Below are 16663 nucleotides of genomic sequence, written 5' to 3' on the forward strand. Positions count from 1 at the left end.
GTTTGTGGGCCTTTCTGTCTGAAGTTTAGTCCTTAACAAGTGAAATGCATGCTCAATTGGGTTGAGATCAGGTGACTGACTTGACCGTTCAACAATATTCCACTTCTTTGCTTTAATAAACTCCTGGGTTGCTTTGGCTGTATGTTTTGGGTCATTGTCCATCTGTATTATGAAACGCTGCCCAATCAATTGGGCTGGATTTGGCTGGATTTGAGCAGACATTATGTCTCTGAACACCTCAGAACTCATCCGACTGCTTCTGTCCTGTGTCACATCAATAAACACTAGTGACCCGGTGCCACTGGCAGCCATGCATGCCCAAGCCATCACACTGCCTCCGCGGTGTTTCACAGATGAAATGGTATGCTTTGGATCATGAGCTGTACCACGCCTGCTCCATACTTTTTCCTTGCCATCATTCTGGTAGAGGTTGATCTTGGTTTCATCTGTCCAAACAATGTTCTTCCAGAACTGTGCTGGCTTTTTGAGATGTTTTTTAGCAAAGCCCAATCTAACCTTTCTATTCTTGAGGCTTATGAGTGGCTTGCACCGTACAGTGAAGCCTCTGTATTTACTTTCATGCAGCCTTCTCTTTATGGTAGACTTGGACATTGATACGCCTACCTCCTGGAGAGTGTTGTTCACTTGGTTGTGAAGGGGTTTCTCTTCACCATGGAAACGATTCTGCGATCATTCACCACTGTTGTCTTCCGTGGACGTCCAGGTCTTTTTGCGTTGCTGAGTTCACCAGTGGTTTCTTACTTTCTAAAGATGTACCAAACTGTACATTTTGCCACTCCTAACATTGTAGCAATTTCTCGGATGGGTTTGTCCTGTTTTCGCAGCTTACGGATGGCTTGTTTCACCTGCATGGAGAGCTCCTCTGACCGCATGTTGTCTTCACAGCAAAATCTCCCAAATGCAAGCACCACACCTCAAATCAACTCCAGGACTTTTATCTGCTTAATTGATAATGACATAAGGAAGCAATTGCCCACACCTGCCTATGAAACAGCTTTTGAGTCAATCGTCCAATTACTTTTGGTCCCATTAAAAAGAGGGTGTCACATGTTAGGGAGCTGAAACTACTAAACCCTTCATCCAATTTGAATGTGGATACCCTCAAATGAAAGCTGAGAGTCTGCACTTTATGTCCATTTCTATTATATAACTATAATTGGAATATGTTTCAGTTCCAGTGTACAAATATATATGGACCTAACTGTACACTGTTTGGAATAAATGAATTGTCATTGTCCATAGCGATCCATTCGTAGGAGCACATTGTTTTTTCTCTTTTATAGCAGCTGTGATTTTCTAAAAAACTCAAAAGTGTAGTGTAGTAGGCAACGATCCTAGGGTACGGTCGAATTGTCCAAAAATCAGCTCCTATCGTCTTCTCCTATGCTCTATTCCCTGACCTCTGTGTGAAACATCACGGGGTTAAGGAATAGTGGATAGGAGAATTCAAAAGGAATTAGGAAAAGACAACCGGGGTTCAAGAGAATCCGACTGCACTTCTACTATCTCACGTAATCTTGATGCACCAGCGGACATTATAAATGTGCGTCTGCTGTGGGGGAACTACAGTTTTCTCTACAGGACTACTGAAAGCATATCTACTCTGCACCGTGCTCTCTTAGGGTGTTGTTTATGCTTTATGAATGAGGACAACAGACATATATTCTTCATTAGGTTGGAATTGTACGAAAATAAAAAAGGAAATTGAAAGTTATGCTTTTCCCCCTGTGACAAACACTGAAATGTGGACTTTATTTGATCATTTCAATAAAAAAGTAACGTTCATATTTCTCCTTTTGATTAATATAGAGCTGAACATTCAAACAAAGCACTTTAGCAGGTTACTGCATACGTTTTAAACTGCTTAATAAGCACCATAACTTTTATGAAACGCATTTCTACGTCACGGTCGGCTGTTTCCGTGAATGGCCGAATGTTGTGTCATGTCAAATGTTGCGGCTGCAAGGCATTGTGGGACAGCATTTTCTCCTTTCCTTTGGTAAAGGAAGGTCCAGTGTTTCCTAAGATAAAGTAAGCTGTAAAGGAAGTTTCAGAGCTCCTTTCCTATCATTAGAGAATTCAAACAGCTCTTATCATGGCTGCCACTGAGGGACTTCCGGGTCATTTCACTCCGCTAGGAACCTTCCTAAGATATACTGACTATTCGACCGCAACCACTGTCTACATGCCAACATTTACTGATATTAAAAGAGAGGATTAGTTATTCTTTTACAGTGAAAAACACCAGGTACCAAGTATGGCACAAACATGACTGTCCTTCTGAGACAGTCCTAGCAGTTTTGCACAGTGGATCTTTCCCTTCTAAGAAGACCTGTTCTAAAACCAAATTCCATGACTTAAAAGTGATAAACCAACCTAGTAACGTTACAGGCTTAGCATTTCATTAAGTGATCCCATGTTTATTTCCCGGCAGGGCCCTATCAAAGTGACCGTGCAGGAGCTGGACGGATCCTTCAACCACACGCTGCAGATTGAGGAGAACAGCCTGAAACACGACATCCCCTGTCACTCCAAGAGCCGCCGGTACACACACTGCACTACACACACTCTCAGGATAAGTCAACACATTAATGCTGAGAGCTGGTTATATTTGTTATGTTTCATATACAGCCGTGGAAAAAAATAAGAGACCACTTCAAAATGGTCATTTTCTCTTGTTTTATTATTTATAGGTATGTCTTTGAGTTGAATTATTATTATTATTATTATTATTAATTGTTTTTCTATAAACTACTGACCAGTTGAAATTCAACAGACACTGGAATGGCTGCCATACATGTAGAGATAAAGCTTTAAGAAACATTTGGAGTGGTCTCTTCTTTTTTTCTGGAGCTGTATGACTCTTTTCTATTGTAAGCTGTTAAAGGACTTTAAATCATATGAATGCTAATGCATCATTCATCATGTATTTAATATAAAAGGTGTGACACTCATCATGCTTTGTTTCTTGTTGGCTCCTGATAGGTTGATTGTGTTGTTCTAATCTTTGTTTCTCTCCTTTGTCCTCTCGTATCTGTTTCTAGTCAGGCAGAAATGTGAACAACAAAGATCATTTATAAAGGAAATTATTGGCCTTGTTGTGTTTACTGTCTGTTCGTTGTTTATTTCCCAGAAACAAGAAAAAGAAGATCCCTCTGATGAATGGAGAGGAAGTTGACATGGATTTATCGGCCATGGAGTAAGACATCACTGCTGTCGCCATTTGTTTATTATTTTTGGATATTGTATCATTTTATTTATATATAAATTCTATGTATTTATTTGAACAAGGACCGTGCAAATATTACATTAATCTCAGAAAAGAGAAGAGATGATTTATGCCAGATTTGAGCTTATACAGTAGCTCTTTTCATCTGAGTCTTTTTCTGTTGTTTAAGGCAAGCTTCTTTGCATTTAAGAAAAACATTTTTCATAACATGCTTGACTCTTCTAGCTGGAACTAACAGTGCGTCTACTTCTAAGCCGTCACATCGATATGACTGCTTTGGAAAGCTCTTTAGGATGAAATGTTTCGTTAAAGATGGATCTGTGATGAGCAGCTCATTTTAGCTCCCTGTGTGAGTTGACGTTCCTTACTTTTGCCTTGAACTCCCCCTCAATGTGTCTGTCTCTTGTAACGTCTGCAGTGCTGACTCTCCTCTCCTGTGGATCCGGATCGACCCGGACATGTCCATCCTGAGGAAGGTGGAGTTTGAGCAGGCTGACTTTATGTGGCAGTATCAGCTGCGCTACGAGAGGGATGTCGTTGCACAGGTGGGTTTCATACGGGTTCACCCTGTCACCCTGCACTTAGATCTTTGTCTTCTTTTATTTATTTCTTTTGTTATAGTTTAAAAGTTAGATTAGCTTAACCAGGCATATTGATTTTAAATATATGATTTATTTGTGAAATTTTCAAACACAGCATACATACGTAGACCCTCACATGCACGACTAATTAAAAGGGGGTGAAAGAGACCATTCTACCAGAGTCAACAATTCCAAAAAGCAATTGGCAATTCCTCAAGGCTGCTTCCGTTAGTGATAGCTTCTGAAAGTAGGTTCCATTTTGGATCAGCACTCATCAGTCCCTTTCATCTCTCGTCACTGTTTTATTAGCCTTAGAAACCAACAGCATGTTGGTTGCAGCTTCTCACGTTCAGCCCACTGTGACTGACGGAGCATGTTCCTTTTCTCTTTCTTAGGAGGAGGCCATCTCAGCTCTTGAGAAGTTCCCAACTCCCGCCTCCAGACTGGCTCTGACGGACATCCTGGAGCAAGACCAGTGCTTCTACAAAGTCCGCATGCAGGCCTGCTTCTGTTTGGCTAAGGTATGTGTCTGCCAGTGTGTGCGTGAAGTATAGTTTGAGCAGTGATTTTGACAAAACACAGCATCTGGGCATCGCCTAGGTAGAAAACTCTTGAATGAAAGCTTGACCCTTCCACAATAACTACCTTTACCTAACAATTAAGATCCAGATTGTATCGTGCATACCAGGCTTGGAATTTCATCATTTTATGGGTAAAGCCATTTGGCCTTTTGTGTCACACATTTTTTTAGGGCACAAAGGCCACATGCCAGGGCACAAAGGCCATTTAGGGAAAAATTAGGATTTGGAGCTTACAAATAAACAACTTAACTTTCTGATCATAAAAACACATGAATGACAAGGAAAACAAATTACTTTTTTACTACACTGCGCATTGAATAGAGTAGTTTTTCATTCAATGTGTGCGGCAAAAAATAAATCACCAGTGGAGCAAAACGCTTGCAGCCCCACTGAAACATCATCTCATAAGTCAGAGCTGATGACTGTAAGTGTGTGTGCGAAAAGTGTAGTTATGCAGAGGAGACGTCACGGTTGTTGTTATTGTTAAGTTTTGCTTTGTGATAGCGCTCTTTACTCCATGTATTAAGGTACAAAAAGCCTTTATAGATCTAAGTTGTTCGTGCCCCACCAGTTTTATACATATAAAAACGCCACTGGGTGAGGAGAAGGGAGGTTCCTAGAGAGAGAGATACGGGGAATGCTACGGGAGAGCTAACGGTATATATGTGTGCGAATGATGATTAACGTTCTTCTTTGTTGTTTTGGCGTGGTTCCGGACGACAGTAACCTGTCTCAGAAGTGAATAAACTCACGGACAAAAGGAGACACGAGGCCTCCTCGTATTCTTATAGCGAGACGCTACAATGATGATTGAATAATGCGATGATGACATGTGAGGTGCACGCAACCAATCCAAACTACAAGCACTAATGCAGTTCAGAGCCCAGACCACCGCTCTGACACTTTAAAAAAAAAAAAAATGTAAGATTTTTTTTGGGGGCTTTTTGCCTTTAATTGGATAGGACAGTGGAGAGAGAGTCGGGATGGGATCCGGAAAGGACCACGGGTTGGGAATCGAACCTGGGTCGCAGGCGTACGGTGCAGGTGCCCCAGCCAGTTGCGCCACGGCCGGGGCCGCTCGGACACTTTTAAAGCAACTTCGAGATTTTAACAGTATCAGGGCACAACGGCCATTGTGGCCGTAGTGACGTACAATTATTTTCGGGGCATCATGGCCAGACCGAGGGGCAATGAAGGCCATGGCTGTCATGGCTGCTGTGAATTCCCACCGTGGTGCATACACATTTATTAGGAGTAATTATTTATTAGCAGTCAGCTGTCACTCGGACCTGCAAATTAGTTACTCCCATATGATGTAAAGAGTAAAGTGTTCAGGCAGATCCATCAAGGGACATGCTTCAACCATTCTGAAGGGTGTAAAGCACGACTGACAGGGTTTAGGATTTTTCACTGACTTGCTGTGTGTTGAGTTTGTGGTTCATTGACAACTCGGAGAAACAGCATAAGAGGGGGCCCATCTGATGAACCTGTAGACTACAGCCTGATACATAGCTTGCCCCTGCATGCTCTCTGTCCCCACTCCCACTCTGTTTCATGTTTGTTTGGAGGGTCCAACACATTAGGTGCTGTTTCTAGCAAACTAGTGGGGAGAGGATGTTATCAAACCCTTCAACAGGAAGTCTGTCCTGAGTGCCCTACCTGACAGTGTTTGTGCCCCTCATGAAACACACTGTGTACAAACATTTACTCCTAAGCGTCACAAAATAACAGAGGTACTGGGAACTTGATGACCCATAATAGGTCACAAGGTAATTTAACACAGATACTGGGCTTTCATAATAATGCTCACCCATCTGAACATTTTACTGTGTAAACTGAGCAAAAGATAGAAGCTGTAACTTTGAAAGTATGGAGTGAGAGGGGATGAGGAGATATAGACAGAAGGGAGACTCAAAGTTCAGTTTATAGCTCCAGAAAGACTCTGAAACATCAAGCTCTGTTAGTTTGCTTTTCTTTTCACCAACTTTTCCAATAAAGGGGACACTGATTTAACCACATCCACCCACCTCATCAGTCCCTCACTTGTTATTTGGATGAAAATATTTTAGCAGCACCCACTAGTTTAACCCTCCCTGCTCTGTTGGCTCTATAATCCTGTTCTGAGACCGCAGGAAATTCTCTATTCTCTGGATTTAGTCTTTTCCAACTTTAACCCCACTGGACATCCGCCTCTCAGGTTCCACCTGAACCAATATTTTTGCAACTTGATAAACTGCGTGGAGGTTGAAATGGCGCTTCACTACCTTCATTAATGTGCTGTGATTGACCACAGAACCCCCAACAGACTCCATCGTAATGGCCTCTGGTATATACTTCACACACTGACTGACATACAAGCTCAGACACACACATTCACATACCCACACTGACCACAGCGTGAAATGTGACTGACCTCAGATGGACTTTGCTGCGCTATGATTGGTGGGATGGTGTACTTGCTTGTTATTGATATAATTTGTGGGGAGAAAAAAGGAACAGCCTGGGGGTGAACATTTTGGGGGACATAAAACAAAGAATGCATGCACGTGTTAAATATTCACACAAACAGTGTGTTCGTGAATGCATGCACACACACATACAACAACACGCCGGTGAGCACGCCCGCCTTTATTTACTTTACCAAATGACAACATCCTGTGTCAGTGACCCTTGGTCCTATATTACCACATTAACATAAATTCCCCAATATCCTGTTGGAACCTAAAGACCACTGGAGCCGCTGGTCTTCATGCCTGTGGAAACCCTCACTGTGGGGTACTGTTCCCACCACAGCAATCATAACGGACAGAAAGGACATTGTTAGAAGAGTAAAACATTCCTAAATGAGTTATTTGTCTGCCCACAGCGCCTGAGAGTTAAGAATATACATGTGTGTACATTTGATGATCCACATGCTTTGCAGAACTCCGGTATGTTTAAGTTGGCGGTTATTTCAACGTGGTGACAGCAGACAAATGCTTTGAACTAGAACTGTCTTCTCTTCCTCTTGTGTGTGCGTGTAAACCTTGCAGATAGCCAATGCCATGGTGAGCACGTGGCAGGGCCCCCCAGCTATGAAGTCCCTGTTTACCAGAATGTTCTGCTGTAAGAGCTGCCCCAACATCGTCAAGACCAATAACTTCATCAACTTTCAGACGTACTTCCTGCAAAAGGTAAAACACACAATGCATGTTGCTTATAGCTCCAGCAACTGTGTAGCCACTCTACTATTCCAGGCATAGCTCCAGCTGATTTCAACTCATCAAAGATATATCATAATTGGAGAACGTGGCAGTTCATAACAAATCATTTCAATACAGAAATGCCATAAATGTTATAAAATTAGAAACTCAGTTTTTTGTGTCTAATTTGTTGTTGTATTGTCCACCAGAGCCCTGACACATTGATGTTTCAGCAGCACTGAAAGAAAGTTTAACTAAAAAATATTAGGTTCAACTTAATATTATTTCTTTCAACTAACCTAATGACAGTTCTTAAAGTCGACTTTTGAGTTTTTTCAGTGCACTTATTTTGGTGCAATTACAAAACATTGAACAAAATTCCAGTATTAGGCTCTGCTTACAATGCCATGTGCTATTTTAAAGCACAGCTAAGTTTTACAGCAGTAAAATATAGCTATAAAAAACTGTTTCTCCATCTTTTTTGTGGCAAAAATTATCATGATTGTACTGTTGCTTTTTTTCCCGATCACAGACGATGCCTGTTGCCATGGCGTTACTCAGAGATGTCCAGAACCTCTGTCCCAAAGATGTGCTCAACTTCATCCTGGACCTGATCAAGTACAACGACAACAGAAAGAACAAAGTAAAGATGCACACACTCACTGTTTCATTTGTAGTTTCCCCCCCAAAACCCTGGACTCCCATTGACTGACTCTTTGGAAATGAGTCATATTTACTTATTTTATTTGAACAACTGTCCTTACTGGTTACAGCTTCTATAGTGTATTCATAGCCTTTGTTCAAAGTGTCTCTACTGGTCCAAAGTGTATACATATTCATTCTACTGTCTATAGTGTCTTTATTATGCTGTCTATATTTCATATATTCATAGTGTTTATAATTATTAATACTCTTCATACTACATATACTTTGAATATCTGTGGTATTGATATAGTTAACCTCTACATTTACATTACACTGCACTGCTTCTCTTGTGGTTAGATGCTGAATATATTTGGTGGTCCCAGTACTATGCAATGACAGTAAAGTCGAATATAATCCAGTGTTTCCCCCCCCGCTCTTGCGTGTCTTCAGTTCTCAGATAACTACTACCGCGCTGAGCTGATTGAAGCGCTGACCAACTCCCTGACCCCGGCCATCAGCATCAGCAACGAGGTGCGCACCGTGGACAATCTGAATGGTGACGTGCGTCTCATCTTGGAGGAGATCACACGCTTCCTGAACATGGAGAAGCTGCTGCCAAGCTTCAGGAACACCATCACTGTCAGGTCAGCAGCGACGATTTGTATCTGTATGTTTCACTGATGATTTCCTGAAGCCTGCAGGACGTGTGCCCATTAACGTCACTGCACAGGGACTTTTTCTCCAGCCACAAGCCAATAACTTTTCTTTAAGAAATCAGGCTCAAGTGTAGTTGACAAGGATTCTGCCACAATAACTGGTCACTCAGAGATTCTAAAATCAACGTTAATATAATGCTGCATGCAGTAATGTGTGGAAGACCCATGTTGTTGACCAGAAAACAGAATATCACAACCATAATTAGAGAAAATGCTTGTTTTTTTCATCTTTGTTAAGATTGTATATATGGTAAAAAACATTGATTTGTCTAAAGTTGACAGTGATAGTCAACAAGTTTACATGCCTTTGAAGTAGGGCTGTCAGTGTAACCGCTAAATGTGTTCACACTCACGATTAGTCTGGAAACTTTAAAACATGTAAAAAAAAAAAAAAAAATGCTAAAGTGCTAACTAATCACTAAGTCACCAAGATTGACCTAATGATGCTGTTTTTACCATGTGCAGTGAGGCCAAGCTATATATTCATCACACATTATTACTGGGATTAACACACTTATAGTTGAGGCCAAAATGTTTAGCCCTCCTTATGAAATTAGACAAAACTCTGGATTTCTCCATGGAAATGACCATTAACAACAAGTGTTTATAGTGTATTGTTTCCAAAATAACAAAGACAAATGTCCACTAAGTTTGATTTAAGATATTTTATTCATACACTGAGTTGAAACAAGAAAGGGCAAAAATGAGACATCCAAAATGATTAGCCCCCTGGCCATTAGTAGTCAATAGTGTACCCTTTCTGAGCCACAACTGACTACAACTTCTAAGAATAGTTCTTTACTAGGTTGGCACAGGTCTCCTGAGGGATTTTGGCCCATTCTTCCATTGCAAATTATTCCAGCAGATCCAAATTGCGTAGTTTCCGAGCATGGACAATCACTTTGAGCACCCGCCACAGATTCTCAATAGGATTGAGGTCTGGGCTCTGAGCGGGCCACTCCAGGACCTTGGTTTTGGTATCCTTTAGGAACTGTTGGACCAATTTCGGTGTATGCTTTGGGTCATTGTCTTGTTGGAAGACTCAGCGACGATGTTAGGGTTGAAGGCCTTTCCCTTTCTTCGCCAAACATAAGCAACATCCATGTGCCCAAACAGTTCCAGTTTAGTCTCATCAGACCAAAGCACAGACTTCCAAAACTCATCTTTACTTTAGTCTGGCTTTGTTGTGCCGCTCTTTGAGTAAAGGGGTTCTTCTGGGACGATGGCCCTGAAGCCCACCACGATGGAGAGCCCTCACAACTGTGTCCCTTGAAACATCAACTCCAGAAGAGGCCAGGTCAGCAACAATCATCTTGGCAGATGTCCGGGGCTTCTTGCTGACATCTCTGACTATTTTCCTCTCTAGAGTTCTTGAAATCTTGCGCTTACGACCATGCCCAGGTTTGTTTCTTCCAGAATTTGTCTCCTTGTACTTGGCAATGACACAACGTACAGCGGTACTAGACACTGTGAAGCACTTGGAAATGGCAGTATAGCCTTCCCCCTTATCATGAGCCTCCACTGTGTTCTTTCTGAGCTTAAGACTGATTTCCTTTGTCTTTGGCATGGTGAGTGAAAGTAGTGCCTCTCAATAATGTGTTCAAGTGCCCTGTTCTTGGAGTCCTTTTATGCTGATTGAATGTTCAGGTGTTGTTAGGAAGTCCCTTGACTGCACAGGTGTGGTTTGAAAGCTGATTGGTTAATTAGGTGTGTTTTGAAAGCAAAAATTCACATGGGGGGGTAATATTAATGACCACCCCATCATGGGGGCTAATATTTTTGAACACCCCATTTTTTACTTTATTTGATATAAAGCAAGCCTAAAAAATTATTTTATATTCCAAAATGTACCAAAAGCTACTAAATAGCACTGGTGAATGTTTGGTTATATCAAGTTTTATCAATGCTGCAAACATTGGGAAGAATTTTAGGAAAATATTCCATACTTCCTGGGGGGCTAATCATTTTGGCCTCAACTGTGCATTCTTTAATCATTTGACAGCACTCCACAAACACTACCGGGATTCAAAATAATAATTTACATATCTCACATATTTAGAGCCTTACTCGTATTACAGTGGTATGCAAAAGTTTGGGCACCCCTCTGAGATTTCATGACAATTTGCTTTTCCTTTATAATAGAAGATCACAGCAACAACATTTGTTTTCCTACAAAGATGTAGACGTTTTAGTGTTTTCCAGACCAAAATTCTTAGGGTAGCATTACATAGTTTTATTATAATAAAATAAAATGCAAAAAATGGGATGTGCAAAAGTTTGGGCACCCTTATAAATAGCATTCATTTCAACACCTGTACGGATTTATAGCTGACAGGTTGCTGCACAAAATTGCTTTGATTAGCTCATTAGACCTTCAATTACAAAGACAGGTGGAACCAATCATGAAAAAGGCTATTTAACATAGGTAATAGCTGGCTGTGCCTGGCCTAGGTTCTTTCTTAGGGAGTGGCAAGATGGGGACCTCAAAACAACTCTCCACTGACCTGAAAGCTAAGATAATCCAACATTATAAATTAGGAGAAGGGTACAAAAAATTATCTGACAGGTTTAAACTGTCTGTCTCCACAGTCAGAAGCGTAGTTGTGAAATGGAAGGCCACAGGAACAGTCCGTGTGAAGGAAAGATGTGGTAGGCCGACAAAAATAGGGGAAAGGCACAGGCGAAGGATGGTGAAAATGGTCACAGAGAAGCCACAGACCACCTCCAGAGAACTACAACAACATCTGGCTGCTGATGGTGTAGTTGTTCACCGTTCCACAATCCAGCGTACTTTGCACCAGGAAGAGCTCATTGGAAGGGTGATGTGCAAAAAGCCTTTCCTGAGTGTTAATCACAAGAAGAGTCGCATGAGGTATGCAAAAGCACATCTGGACAAGCCAGAAGCATTTTGGAACAAAATACTGTGGTCAGATGAGACCAAGATTGAGTTATTTGGTCATAACATGAACAGGTATGCATGGCGAAAAAAACACACTGCATTCAATGAAAAGAACTTGTTGCCCACTGTAAAATTTGGTGGAGGATCTATCATGTTATGGGGCTGTGTGGCTAGCACAGGTACTGGAAAACTTGTTAAAGTTGAGGGCCACATGAATTCCTTACAGTACCAGGAGATTCTTGACAAGAATGTTCTAGAGTCAGTCACAAAGTTGAAGCTACGCCGGGGTTGGATTTTTCAGCAGGACAATGATCCTAAGCACCGATCAAAATCCACCAAGGAATTCATGCAGAAGCACAGGTACAATGTTCTGGAATGGCCATCCCAGTCCCCAGACCTTAACATCATTGAAAATGTATGGATTTATTTGAAGAAGGCTGTCCATGCACGGAGGCCAAGAAACCTGACTGAACTGGAGACGTTTTGTGTGGAAGAATGGGCCAAAATACCACCTGCCAGGCTTAAGGGACTTGTCTGTGGCTACAGGAGGCGTCTACAGGCCGTTATTGCAGCAAAAGGAGGCAATACTAAATATTAATGGAATTATTTCTTAGGGGTGCCCAAATTTATGCACATGCCTATTTTTGTTTGAATGCACATAAACATGTTTCTGTTTGACCAATAAAAGTTATTTCACTACTGAGATGTTTCTGTTACCATAAGGTATAACATATGTTAAAATGAAGTTGCTGCTTCAAAAGCTCAGCAAGTGACAAACTGATGCAGTGGTTTTCCTAAGGGGTGCCCAAACTTTTGCATACCACTGTATATGACCAGTCAGTTCAGCTTGAGTTATTTTGACAGGCACCTGAAGGCAGCAAGAGTGCATTGCTGCATTCTTGTTTATTTGTGGAAAAAAACAAAAAAGGAGAGACTCACTTCTACATTACATTTCATTTAGCTGACGTTTTTATCCAAAGCGACTCACAATAAGTGCAATAAACATAGAGAATCGAACTCTGAACAACAAGGAAAGTGCAGATATATTCACTTAAAGCAAATAATACCATCGTTAGTGCTTCTCTGTTCTCTGAATCTGTTACAAGGCCTAAGCTAAGTGCTTTTATTTTTATTTTTTATTTTCTTAGCAAGAACTTTCCACATAAGCATATCAAAGTTTAACATTTAACATTAACAAGATTCGATAGGTGTATATTTTCATCATAAAAATACCATCCATCCATCCATCTTCTCCCGCTTTTCCGTCAGGGTAGCGCAGGTAACAGCTCCAGCAGAGAGCCCCAAACTTCTCTTTCCCTGGTCACATCAACCAGCTCTGACTGGGGGATTCCAAGGCGCTCCCAGGCCAGTGAAGAGATATAATCCCTCCACCTGGTCCTAGGTCTACCCCTCGGTCTCTTCCCAGCTGGACGTGCCTGGAACACCTCCCTAGGGAGGCGCCCAGGTGGCATCCTCACTAGGTGCCCGAACCACCTCAACTGGCTCCTTTCAACGCGAAGGAGCAGCGGTTCTACTCCGAGTCCCTCCCGGATGACTGAACTTCTCACCTTATCCCTAAGGGAGATGCCAGCCACCCTGCGGAGAAATCCCATTTCGGCTGCTTTTATCCGCAATCTCGTTCTTTTGGTCATGACCCATCCTTCATGACCATAGGAACGAAGATGGCCCGGTAGACAGAGAGGTTCTCCTTCTGGCTCAGCTCTCTTTTCGTCACAACGATGCGGTAAAGCCACTGCAGTTCCGCTCCCGCTGCTCCGATTCTCCGACCAATCTCACGCTCCATTGTTCCTTCACTCGATCACAAGACCCCGAGATACTTGAACTCCTTCACTTGGGGTAAGGCCTCATTCCCTACCTGGAGTGGACAGTCCATCGGTTTCCTGCTGAGAACCATGGCCTCAGATTTGGAGGTGCTGATCCTCATCCAAGCTGCTTCACACTCGGCCGCGAACCGATCCAGTGAGTGCTGAAGGTCACAGACCGATGAAGCCATTAGGACCACATCATCTGCAAAAAGCAGTGGTGCAATCCTTAGCCCACTGAACTGCAGACCCCCTTCCCCACGACTACGCATCGAAATCCTGTCCATGAATATTACAAACAGGATTAGTAACAAAGCGCAGCCCTGGCGGAGGCCAACCCTCACCGGAAATCGGTCCGACGTGCTACCGAGGACCCGGACAGAGCTCTCGGTTTGGGAGTACAGAGATTGGATGGCCCTGAGTCACCCCATACTCCCGCAGCACCTCCCACAGTATCTCCCTGGGAACCCGGTCATACGCCTTCTCCAAATCCACAAAGCACATGTAGACCGGATGAGCGTACTCCCAGGCCCCCTCCAGGATCCTTGCTAGAGTAAAAAGCTGGTCCGTCGTTCCACGACCAGGACGAAAACCGCATTGTTCCTCTTCAATCTGAGGTTCGACAATCGGCCGGACCCTCCTTTCCAGCACCTTAGAGTAAACTTTCCCGGGGAGGCTGAGTAATGTGAAATGCATAAAATAAAATAAAATATATAAAAATACCATAATATAATAGTATGTTTTTAATATGTAATATTAAATATAATATAAAAAAGCAACAACAAACTGTGTAATGTTTTGGAGAAAAAAAGGCGTATTTCCTTCTATTAGTTATCTTTTAGCAGTAATTTCTCACACAACTGGAATACCCCTCATGTTTCATCTCACCCCCCCCCCTATTCAGCTGTCTGAATGCGATCCGAGAGCTTCAGAAGAATGGACACATTCCAAGTGACGCGTCGCTCTTCAAGTCCTACGCCGAGTATGGACACTTTGTGGACGTTCGCGTCGCAGCTCTGGAGGCTCTGGTGGACTACACTAGAGGTTGGACTTTATTATACGTACTTCTTTTGCTTTGTTGTTGGTCTAGTTCACAGGTCTCTGGAGATCAGCGTTTATATATATATAGATCTGTCTGTCTGTTTATTTATAGGATCTGTATGACACAAATACTACCTGATTTTACTGTGAATCATCCAGATTCTGTTCAATACACGATTAATCCGATTTTAGCTGAGAAATAGGATTGACACACGTGTTATACTTAGAAAAACTAAATTGTGTTCTAATGTATGCAGCACTGATGGATGGATGTTTGTTTGTTGACACGAATCCCCAACTTAGATGCCATCAAGCATATAATATGTCAAATATCATGTCTTCAAACATCATGTCTTGTATATAATGAGGCATGATGTTTGAATGTCTTTGTCAAATATTTTATCTGACACATTTTCAGGATCTTATGAGTTATTTTATTGCAACATGTCCATGGGTTCAGCCTCAGTTTGTTTTTCTGTCCTGCAGTGGAGAGGAGCTCAGCAGAGCTGCAGTGGCTGCTCAACATGGTGCAGAGTGAGCCGGCTCATTACGTCAGGTACATTTTTACACACACAATTTGCGCTTTGAGAACATTATCCTTGCCTCAATGTTTTTTTGTCATTATTAAATACAATAAACATTTTTATAGAATAAAAACAGTCACCTTCAGAGGCCCTTGATGATAGGTTCACATTTTGCCAAACCCATACCATACAATATTTTCATACCCAAATGAACATTGAAACAGTGTTTGCTTCTGTAATAACTCCTCCTGTCCATATTAGACAAGATCTCTTCCTGAAGTGATTTATTGTAAATATCAGCTGACATGATATGAGGCTTATGCAGTCTGAGTAAGACAAAGCAAGTGTGGACACAGAGAGGGAAATTCCACTTTGTGTTACGCCCCTTCTGTTGCGGCCCAGCGTTGATGGAAGCACAGAGAGACAACCTTATACTCATAATCTTTAAAGATTACCTGTAGATTTCTCTCAAACCTCTGAAGCTTCATGTCAGAACATAGAGCAGGGCTGAAATCGCTTTAGGAAGGAATGTCTTCACAACCAAAAACCCTTCCAATGTCCATATGGGTGTCAGGAATGTTTAAAGATTGGCATGGAAACATGCAAACCTATCCTTTAATAAAGGGAAAAGGAAAGGCTCTGCTGCTGTCGTTACAAAGATATGCAACCACTTTCTGAAGCAGACACATGTCTCACATTTACCCGCCTGTAGTTTATTCTACCAACCGCATAAGTAACCATGCATGACCAGCCTCCCGTACTGTTAAAGAAAGGATGTATCTCCTGCTAAATGACTGGAGAGCCTGCAGAACAACTACATGAAAGTTTATCTTCCTGTTTTGTGTATGTCCAATCAGACATAAGATCCTGGGGATGCTCTGCAAGAATCCACCGTTCACCAAGTCAACGGACTCTGCTCTGTGTAACGAAGCGCTGGTCGACCAGCTCTGGAAACTTATGAACTCAGGTGTGACACACACAGACACACACAGACACAGACACACACACACACACACAGACACACAGACACACACACAGACACACACACACACACACACACACACACACACACACACACACACACACACACAGACACACACACACACACACACACACACACACACACACACACACACACACACACACACACACACACACACACACACACACACACACTTACACTCAATACCAATATGTAGCAGGACGATAGGATATAAAATCTGTATCACATCTTGTCATTGAGTCTGTTAAAACACAAGTTTTGTGACCCTAGCACGACATGGCAGTTTATGTGTTTTTCCTGCCAGAAGAGTCTTTCCGATGTGACATACTCAAATGATTTAAGTAAAGAGGTGATTAGGTATGAGGATATTGTTTTACTTGCAACAATGCTCAATAGATTTGAGTCACTGCACTGTTGA

At 42.1% G+C, this 16663-nt stretch overlaps 1 protein-coding gene across 1 annotated transcript in view; it reads left to right on the top strand.

Annotated features, from left to right (window-relative positions):
* The window catches only part of taf2 (TAF2 RNA polymerase II, TATA box binding protein (TBP)-associated factor), a 35466-nt gene that overhangs the window by 13055 nt on the left and 5748 nt on the right, over positions 1-16663 (top strand). The window contains 10 exon segments of the mRNA XM_063879897.1: positions 2456-2565; positions 3155-3220; positions 3669-3795; positions 4227-4352; positions 7445-7585; positions 8127-8237; positions 8690-8883; positions 14582-14721; positions 15205-15274; positions 16100-16209. Of these exon segments, the coding sequence (XP_063735967.1) occupies positions 2456-2565; positions 3155-3220; positions 3669-3795; positions 4227-4352; positions 7445-7585; positions 8127-8237; positions 8690-8883; positions 14582-14721; positions 15205-15274; positions 16100-16209 (1195 nt within the window).

The sequence above is a fragment of the Eleginops maclovinus genome, chromosome 3, assembly GCF_036324505.1.
Source record: "Eleginops maclovinus isolate JMC-PN-2008 ecotype Puerto Natales chromosome 3, JC_Emac_rtc_rv5, whole genome shotgun sequence".
In the NCBI taxonomy this organism is placed as follows: Eukaryota; Metazoa; Chordata; class Actinopteri; order Perciformes; family Eleginopidae; genus Eleginops; species Eleginops maclovinus.